At 45.6% G+C, this 10342-nt stretch overlaps 1 protein-coding gene across 1 annotated transcript in view; it reads left to right on the top strand.

Annotated features, from left to right (window-relative positions):
* LOC129665210 (guanylate cyclase 2G-like) overlaps nt 1-7508 on the top strand; it is a 39028-nt gene extending 31520 nt beyond the window's left edge. Inside the window, exons 18-21 of the mRNA XM_055591756.1 lie at nt 1497-1671; nt 2494-2592; nt 6146-6237; nt 7404-7508. Of these exons, the coding sequence (XP_055447731.1) occupies nt 1497-1671; nt 2494-2592; nt 6146-6237; nt 7404-7508 (471 nt within the window). The remainder of the gene's footprint in view (nt 1-1496; nt 1672-2493; nt 2593-6145; nt 6238-7403) is intronic.
* The last annotated feature ends 2834 nt before the right edge of the window (nt 7509-10342 follow it).

Genomic DNA, 10342 nt, shown 5'->3' with positions numbered 1-10342 from the left:
CACACACACACACACACACACACACACACACACACACACACACACACCATTGCTATAGATACTCTTTCTCTTCACCCATTTCTCCAATCAAACAGTAACCGTGTTTGTAAGGAGATGTCAGCCAGTACTGAATTGTGTCCTTCAGACCCCAGGAAGCTCAAAGCTGCTACCTATAGATCCCCTGTGGATCTTGCTTTTGTTGGAATGATCCAAGAAATCCAGAGTGAATACAGACACTTCAAATCTACACTATCAGGCTGAGGCCAAAGGGGAGAGGGCAGCTATCGCCTGTGTAGCGCTACTCAGGCAGCATATAAACATGGTCCCACAGGCTGAGAAGGAGATGGAGGAGGACCGCAGTGATGTGTGTAGTGGTGCTGATGCTGCTCTGTGGGTCATTTGACCTCTTTGTGGGGAGGGTCAGATCACAGGGGTGCTGTGTGCCTGTGCCGCCACAGACCTGTTAGGCAGCCACAGCTGTACCACCTTACCCATGACCCCGGAATGCTGCCTCTATCTCTACCCATGTCCTGGGATAGACAAGGTTTGGAGGACAGTGTGGCTATATCCCTTGAGTGGCTCAATGGGTATCCCCAAGTATTCTCCACTAGATGATGAGTGTCCAAGGGTGAAAGAAAGGATGTCACAGTGACTCTAGGAGCTGATCCCCACTCCTGCTCTGCCTAGGCCAGTGTCCCCAGACTTTCTGCCTCACTTTCCCTCCCCAGGGGCACTTGGCAGGGGTGGCTATTATACCTGGTCTGTTTTGTGAGATTGTTCTCGGGAGGGGAAAAGTGGCCTTGAATCAGGTTAGACCTATTGAATAACTGACTTTTGGAATTTTGGCATTATCAGAAGAGAAGTGTTCCCACCACCTGACGATACAGGGACTTTCCGCATCATCTTTGGGTTCTACTGGATACAACTGTGTCTGCAAAAGGCTGATGCCTTGGGTCTCTAGTCATCGGTTTCTTCTGTGCTAACAAGGACTCTGGACTCTGGTTTTATTAGGAGGGCTGTTATAGAGGAACACATGTCAATGTATAAATGTCTAGATGTGTGAGTGAATGAATCAAATGGTGTGTAGGCATTTCTAAGCCGTTAGGCACGAGGACATTTTGGGTAGGCTGATATGGACTCCACTGGAGGGATCCACGTCATCCATCAGGATTTACCTGACTTGTATGAGGCTGTTTGTCTAGCTTATTCTGATCTTGGACTAGGGAAATGTCCAAGGTACCAGGGTTATCACATCTCAGAGGTGCAAGCAGTGGTTATGGGGAGCAGGAATGGTTTGTGAGGAACGGGGGCAAGAACAGACACTTGAAGAAATGCTGGATGTGGTGGAGTGGACACCAGCAAGACTCAAGCTTTGGACAATGAAGCCTCAGGAGAGGGTCTGGGAATGTGGGGGTCTTGTTGTCTAAGCCAATTTCCCCCTCTGTCCAGTGCCACCCCTCCGGAAACCTGTGAGTCCTTCGTTGTGTCATTTCCAGGTTGAAACCATTGGGGATGCATACATGGTGGCCAGTGGGCTCCCCACCCGCAACGGAACCCAGCATGCAGCTGAAATTGCCACCGTGGCCTTGCATTTACTCAGCGCCACCACCCACTTCCACATTGGGCACATGCCTGAGGAGAGACTCAAGCTCCGGATAGGCCTCCATACAGGTACACAGAACTAATGGCAGGTGGCAGGCGGTCCTTGCGTGTCCACAGGTGGCTCTGGGCTTGAGCAGCTATGCCTGAGACTTTTAGGAACACAGCCTTTAAATGGTTATAGTGCCAGGGGACCAGACAATGCACATATGTTTTCAGTTGGTTGAGCTGCTTGGTGCAAATAAGGATGCATAGAAACTCCGAGATGTTTTAGAAACAGAGGCAGGCAGAGTGTGGGAGCCAGGCTGGGCCACATTCCTTCATGCTTCCCTTTTGGTGTTCCTTTGATAAATTTTCTTTTTGTCAAACTCGTGGTCTTATGACTTGCAGATGAATGATTCTTACTTAATTTAATATTCCTTTATTACTTTTTTTTGAGAAAAATATTGAGGGAGTCTTGCAACACAGCTGAGGTTGGCCTGCTTCAGTCTCCTGAAAGATACAGGCTCAAGATACCTTGAGAAAATGGTTCATAGTGTCCTTTTGCATGAGTCCCTCCACCATCTGCCCCCCCCCCCAATTACATGTCCATGGTACTGAAAGCACACCTGTTCTCCAGTCATAACAAATTCCTCAAGTTTGTGCTGCTGCAGGCTTTGTGTACATCTGCAGTTCATAATCAACATGGTTAGGGTTCGACTTGATTTCTAGGGAAGCGTGTGTGATCTCTGGATCTTTGCAGGGACTCCTTGATGCACATTGTCAAGCATGGCTCCATGGGGGCACTTAATGAAATACTTGTTGAATTAACTTCCTCTCTGGACTTGGTGGCCTGCTTGGAGCCCAGCCTTGGGGTATGCAGGCAGTTAGACCCTCCTATTGTTCCCTCCCTAGGTCCTGTGGTTGCTGGCGTGGTGGGCATCACCATGCCCAGGTACTGTCTTTTTGGAGACACTGTGAACATGGCCTCCAGAATGGAAAGCAGCAGTTTACGTGGGTATTACTTGCTCTGCAAGCACAGTGTCCCTGTCCTCTGGTCCTCTATTGCTAACCAGTGGGTGTTTTAGAAGACTCGTCTGTATTTTGTCTCTTATCATCCGCATGATAAGATTACTCCCAGGAGACAACCTGAGTGCCAGCTGTGTAGACAGTGATATTTTTTTCCCTGTGTGCTCTGCGGAGCTACAGAAACACACATGGCTTCTTTCTCTTAAATCTCTCTCTCTTTCTCGTGTGTGTGTATGTGTACGTAGAAGGCATATGTCAGGTATTTTCTCTACTGCTCTCCTAGTCTTCACTTTAATTTTTCAGCCAGGGTCTCACTGAAGCTAAAGTTTCCTGACTAGGCTAGGTGGCCAGAGAGCTCTCAGAATTCACTTGTCTCCACTTCCCAACACTGGGGTTATAGATGAATGATACCCAGCTTTTATGTGGGTGCTGGGAATCAACACTCAGGCCTCATACTGGCATAGCTAGCATTTTAACCCATCAAGCCACACCTTCAGCCTTTCTTCTCATTCTTTTTCAAAATCCCCCCTTTCTTTCTTTTTTTTTTTTAATGAAGTTACTTATTTCCTTCCAATCTTGATCACAGCTTCCCCTTAATCCTCTCCTCCCAGTCCCTTCCCCTTACTACCTCATTTACCCCTCCCCCCTTCTCCTCAGAAAAGGGGAGGACTCCCAAGGATATCAACCAGCCTTGGCATATTAAGTTGCAGTAAGACTAGGCACCTCTTCTTCTATTGAGGCTAGACAGGTAGCCCAGTTAGGGGAAAGGAATCCAAAGACAGGCATTGTAGTCAGAGACAGCTCCTGCTCCTGCCTTAGGGTCCTACACAAAGATCAAGCCGCACATCTGTTACATACATGCAGAGGGCCCAGGTCAGATCCATGTCTGCTTTCTGGTTGGCAGTTCAGGTTAGTTGGTTCTGTAGGTTTTCTTGTGATGTCCTTGACCCCTCTGACTCCTTCAATTCTTCCTCCTCCCCTTCAGTATAGTACTTGAAGTTTTAGTGAGAGCAATAAGACAACTAAAGAAGATCTAGGGGATACAAATTGGAAAGGAAGAAGTCAAATTATCACTACGTGCAGATGATAAAATAGTATAATGACTCCAAAAGCTCTACCAGGGAATTCTTACAGCTGATAAACACCTTCAGCAAAGTGGCTGGATACAAAATTAACTAAAAAAAAAAATCAGTAACCCTCCTATATACAAACGACAAATGGGTTGAGAAAGATATTAGGGAAACAGCACCTTTTAAGCCTCGAATAATATAAAGTATCTTGGTGTAACTCTAACCAAACAAGTAAAAGCTCTCTATGACAAAAACTTCAAGCCTTTGAAGAAAGAAGATATCAGAAGATAGAAGGATCTTCCATGTTGTTCATGGATCGGTAGATTAACATAGTAAAAATAGCCAACCTACCAATTTCTTCCCATTCTTAACAGATCTATACATAATGAAAGCATATAAACACAAAGCACAAAATTAGAAAATTTTTCTTGTAGGGCCATACAGTAAATATTTTAGGTTTTAGGGCCCATATAGTCCCAGCTGCAACTACTTATTTCTGATGTTATAGTTCAAAAGTACTTTTAGAAACATGTAAATGTGTAGAGGAATGTTAATTTAAAACATGGCTGCTTTGACAAGAGATCACATCCAAAGACCTTCTGTGTGATCCTACTAGAATACAAACACACCTTTAACCCAGGAGACAGGGGCTAGAGAGATGGCTCAGTGGTTAAGAGCACCATCTACTCTTTCAGAGGTCCCGAGTTCAATTCCCAGCAACCACATGACACCTCACAACCATATTTACTGGGTTCTGATGCCACATTCTGGCATGCAGGTGTACATGCCAATAGAGTACTCCTATATGTAAAAAGAAATAAATCTTTAAAGGAGAATTCAGGAGACAGAGGCAAGCAGATCTGCATTCAAGGCCAGCCTATTATAGAGTAAGTTTCAGGTAAGAAAAGCTTAGATCCAGGTGGGGTGGTTCATGCTTTTAATCCCAAACAATGAAGGTCAAGATAGTTTGTAGAAGGAAACAGCCATGTTTGAAAGTGATGTGTAATTGAGTGGCAGAAACAGTGATGAATGAGAGAAAGACTTGACAGAATAGGATAAGCCCAACTCTCAGGAGAAGAGAGAAGAAAAGAAAGCTATTTAAGGGGCAATACAGAGAGAGGGGGCAGTTTTACTAGGACAGATATACAGAGACAGGTTGAAGAGAGAACAAGCTAGACCACAGGTGAAGACAGAATGAGCCAGGGAATGGGAAGGAGCCAGAAGATCAGAGCAGATTGCTTGAGTTAGTTTGAGGCCAAGCGGAGCAGTTAATTCAGTGACTGAGAGAAAGAATCCAGATGGAATAAGTTAGCTGGGATAGGAGTTTGAGCCAGCCCAGAGCTCAGTAAGAACAAGAAAGTGTGAGCTTATTCAGCAGTAAGTCTCAGAGGCTGAATACAATTTGGGCCTAGGTTAGATTGCAGAGAGACTAGAAGCTTCCAGGACTAGGCCTAGGTTAGTAAAAGGAGGCAGTAATCCTCCAACACAACAATTGAAACAGAGGAATGACCTGGTTCCAATAAACTTTATTTGCAAACACTGGTCTGTGAGCAGCAGGTGTTTCCATCTCTGATATAGAGTGTATTCCTGGTGGTACAGAGGAAATCTATGATCAGGACTCTAGGAAGCACCATGTTCTTGTATGCTTTCTAGTAATTTTATTGCACCAACAATTGCTTGATATATATGTCATTTCTCAGTTGAGACATGGAAAAAAATAATTCCTCAGTGATTTAAATTTCAAGAATTTAGGTTGCCATTATTTTGAATGTACTGGTTTCTCACAATGTGTAAACACACACACACACACACACACACACACACACACATACACACACACACAGTTACTTTATTACCCAAGTTAATCAACTAACTTTAAGACACATTTAAACCTATCATCTTGTAGAAAAAGGTTTACAGTAAATCAGAAAGTTGGCTGCCTAGGCAGGCTCCAAAACTGTTTTTACCTGCACCTTTTGTTATGGTAACATTTTCAGCAGTATGTTTTCTCCGGGTTCCTCATCCAAACACTAATAAGAATCCATAAGTATCTTTCCAATGCCTCCTTGGTTGAGGGTCCCAACCTATGTGGTCCAGACAGTGGCTATCATGTGTCCTTTAATTTGTCTGCCTGCCTGCCTTCCTGTTATCTATCTGTCTGTCTGTCTGTCTGTCTACCCACCCATCTACCTACCTGTGTATCTGAAAATGGTCTGACTAAATCCCATGATAGCCCGGAACTCTCAATGTAGCAAAAACTGATCTTGAACTTCAGGCCCCCCCCCCAGGTCTCCCTCCCCCAGCTCTGCTTCCCACGGGCTGGGATTATGATACCCAGCTGTGTGCTTTGTTCCATGAGAAATTCTAGAGAACAAAGAGGGAGAGTAATGTTGGTCCCCTCTCAAAGAAGCCCTCCCCGGCTCCCCCAGTGACAAGATGGTAACTGGGCCATGCCTGGCTTCTGGCAGCTCTCCGGATTCACGTTTCTCAGAGCACCGCAGAAGCTCTTGTGGCAGCAGGAGGGTACCACCTGCAAAAGCGAGGCACCATTTCAGTCAAGGTAAGGCCAGGCCGACTCTTTTTCACCTTGATAGACATATGGAATAATGGGGGGAGATGAGTGATTCTGTGCATGGCAGTGCAGGGCTGGGCCCCCTCTGGAGGCTTTCCTGTCTGCTGGGCCCCTGTGGAGGTGGCTCAGCCATCTCTGGTGGGCAGATACAGACTACCAATAGAAACTGCTCCAGCTGTCACGCCTTAAGGGATTTCTGTCCTTTCTGCTACCAGAGGGTCTCCCAGCTTCCGCTTGAACAGAAGGCCACAGTGAACACTCCCTCTCTTCCTCTGTGTCTCTAGGACCAACATGTCCAGAAAATAGAAAACAGGAATCTATTGGTTGGCCTCATCCCGCCCATCACTGAAATGGATGGATGACCTTCACCCCCTCAGGCTTCCCTTTCCTGGGACTGGGGAGGGGAAGAGAACAGATGCTCCCCTGGAGACATTTTCAATGTCGTTTTGGAGCTATGCACACAGCAGCAGTGGTGGTCGCCATGGCTGTCTGGACAGGGGTGGAAACCTAGAAAACAGAACAGGGAAGGGTTGGGTTGTAGCTCAGTAGCAGAGTGCTTGTCTAGCAACTGTGAGGGCCCAGGTTCATTCCCCAGTATCGCCAAAGACTCGGGCATTGAAAAAGAAGCGAGAGAGAAGAGAGTGGCATCAACTCCCTGGTGCCAGGGCACTGTCCGTCCAGCAGGTAGAGGACTTGGGGACAGCACTGTATGACCTTCTTGGGGTGATGTCATCTCCTGACTGGTGGCCCGACTAGAGGACTTAGTTGTGCATATGGAAAACAGGCATGGTGGTTAGGCTGAACATTTGGATTCTACGTACACATGTGTATGAGGTGCCTTCGTTGGTCCCCAAGTCACACTAAAAGTTCAGATTTTATTATATTTTAAAGATTTTTGCCGGGGACCAAGGGGCCAGGGGCCAGGGGCCAGGGGCCAGGGGACCAGGGGGCCAAGGAGCCAGTGAACTTTATTCTTTGCAGCCCTTTCCACAAAAGAAAATGGTGGATGGCCCATGTAGTCGCCAGGATTCCGTACACAGTTAGGCGTTTCTCTCAGGGATAGCTTGCTGCCTGTCCAGGCAAGCCAGACACAGACAGGCTTCCCTGTCAGCTGCTCTTCTCTGGCTCACCAGACCCTCCTTCCCTTCCCACAGGGCAAGGGAGAACAGACCACCTTCTGGCTGAAGGGCAAAGCCGGCTTCACTGTCCCGCTCCCCGAGTTTACCGAGGAAGAAGCTAAAGTTCCAGAGAGCTCCTGAGGCTCTTTCAAGATGTTTGTGGAGCCACTGATTTCTGTGGGGATCCTTTTGGGGTGGAATGTGTCCAACATTTCACAACTGTTGTAGTTCCTGGCATTGAGTCAGTCTCCCACTAGGGGGTGCTGTCTGATTGGTGTCCTTCCTGATCCCTCGCTGGTGGGCAGTTGGTAGAGGAAGATACAGGGAACTCATTCCCAGGCAAGGCCAGCCACAGAGGTTTCTAGCGTCACAACTCATGAATTTGCCTAAAACCCATTTCCCTCTGAGGGAAGGAAAGAGGAGGCTACAGGCTGGGCAACAGCCCACCCTATCCTACTTTTTTTCACAACACTTTTTCTTTGTACCATAAAGTGTCCAGCCTACATGGTTCCTTGGGAATGCAGAAAGCATTCGGATAAGATGCTGCCCTTGAAAGATCCTTATTCTGTTGAAACACCCAGGAACGAGGAAGTGAGACCCAATGAGACCAGTTAGATTTTCTTTGTTGTTGGTGTGCACTGTGGAGGTATTTTTGAGTACTGCTTTGGGAAACAAACTACCTTTTGATTTATTGGGGAACTTTCATGACAATGTTTACAAAAATGTTCTGGATAACTCTTGCCTTTTTTTCACAACCAAGGAAAGAGTTCCCAGCATTAACCCATCTTCGTGACCACCCCTGAGTGTTCCCATCTACTGTACTTTGTCTTGTCCCAGAGGCACATGACTGATTTCTCTGACCTTCAGAGACTTCCTGTTCTTGGTACAGTTCTGGCGAGAGGCTCTGCTCCCCTGAAAGCTCTCAGTATTAAGGGCTGAGCCTCTTACACTGCCACCCAGGAGGAGGGATGGCAGAAGGAATTTATGTTAGGGAGCTCCTCCCTTCTACTCCAGTGTGGAGACAATGGGCTAGAGTCCATCTTGTCAGGCTTCCTACCTTCTTCCCTTTTTGAGCATCATGGCTTCTTGTTCTAAACACTTTGCTCCACCATGAAAGAAAACACACCATAACCTCTTGTGCAGCTGTTAGATTGCTAGACCACTCCCTTTCCATCCATCCATCTATCTACCCACTGACCCATCCATACAGTCACCTATTCCTCTAACCCTCCACTCACACACCCATCCATTCAGTCTGTCCTACTTAGGGTTTTATTGCTGTGAAGAGACACTATGATTATGACAACTCCTAATTTGTGCTGGCTCACAGTTTCAGAGGTTTAGTTCATTATCTTCATGGCAGGAAGCCTGACATCATGCAGGAAGACATGGTGTTGAAGAAGGAGCTGAGAGTTCTACATTCAGATTGGCAGGCAGCAGGAAGTAAATGATACACTAGACCTGGTTTGAGCATTTTAGACCTTCTTGCCCCTTCTGACATATTTCCTCCAACAAAGTCACACCTACTCCAACAAGTTCATACCTCCTAATAGTGCCACTCCCTATGAGGATACGGGGGACCTTTTTATCCAAACCATCACACCATTCACCCACCCACCCAAGCTCCCGTCCATCCATCTCTCTAACCCCTCATCCACCTATCCATCCATCCACCCATCCATCCGTCCATCCACCCATCCATCCGTCCATCCATCCACCCATCCATCCATCCATCCATCCATCCATCCATCCATCCACTCAACCACCCATTCATCTGGGAATTTTATAAACTCCAGGAACATGTGTAAGCTTTTGCTCTGTTCGCTGACACACTGGGAGTATAAGAGAATATAAAACTCTCTTTCACTCTCATCTAACGGTTTAGTTGAAAGGAGCACACCATTGAGGACTATAGAGCTATAAAGAAAATACAAAGCAACCAAATAATCTAATATAGCTATATTAAAAGGGCATTAGAAAATTCTATTCAGTTTCAGGGATGGGGTTGGATAAGGTAATTGGCTATTATTGTTCCATCTTAGTATTTGTATCAGTGAGGTGCATTTGCTTCTAGTCCTAGCCCATCAACTTCCCTAAATTATATTCAAATAATAAAGACTTCATTAAATCTGTCTTCATTTAATAGTATAACGAACATTTTATATCCAGACCTGTATAGGTATACAAAACACACATACAAATATAAACACAGACACCCACATGCACACCTGTATATTCATATACACACACACATACATACATATATTAGGTATATATACACAGAGAGGGAGAAAAGAAGAGAGGAAGGAAGGGAGAGAGACAGAAAGGGAACGAGTATAGACATTACAGCCAGGAGCAGTGTCCTCAAATCTAGTGTTGTGTGTGGAAAGATACCTAAGGGAGTCTGCATCTTTTTTTTCCCTCTGAGTGTCTTTTTTTTTGTTTAGTTTGAGTTAGAATTTATAACAGACATTGTAGTGAGGGTACATTCTCTTAATCCATCACAGAGAAGTTCTAACACCACCAGTTAAACCTAAAGCACACACCTCATCACTAGCAAGAGACCCTGAAGTTCAAAGGCAAGCATCACCCAGGTGGTTCTATTCCTCGTCAATGTTGGCCATGTAAGCCGGCTTGACCTCCTTCGCTTCTCTGTCTGCAAACTCCTGTACTGGAGTGTTTGAAGCACTAGCGATTGAAATTCTGTGGAATATGTGGATTCTGTGGAGTCTAGAAACCCATGGAAGAACTGTGGGATTGGCTTTTATCATAATATATGAACACTGTAAACTGCAGTCAGAGGTTACTTATCCTAGGCATTTTATTTAGTTCATAGCACCAGGCAGAGATACAAGATCATAAATCATGATGATTGAATTAAACATTGTTTTAGTCTGACAGCCAAAGGCCTATAACTTGGATATCTGTAAACTATGTAAGAGTCAATAAAACACATTTTCTGTAATTCTTGACTA

This window comes from Psammomys obesus, unplaced genomic scaffold, assembly GCF_907164565.1.
Source record: "Psammomys obesus unplaced genomic scaffold, mPsaObe1.curated_primary_1811, whole genome shotgun sequence".
NCBI classification, from domain to species: domain Eukaryota; kingdom Metazoa; phylum Chordata; class Mammalia; order Rodentia; family Muridae; genus Psammomys; species Psammomys obesus.
Note: the sequence above shows the minus strand (reverse complement) of the source record. Positions and strands in the feature narration are given on the sequence as shown.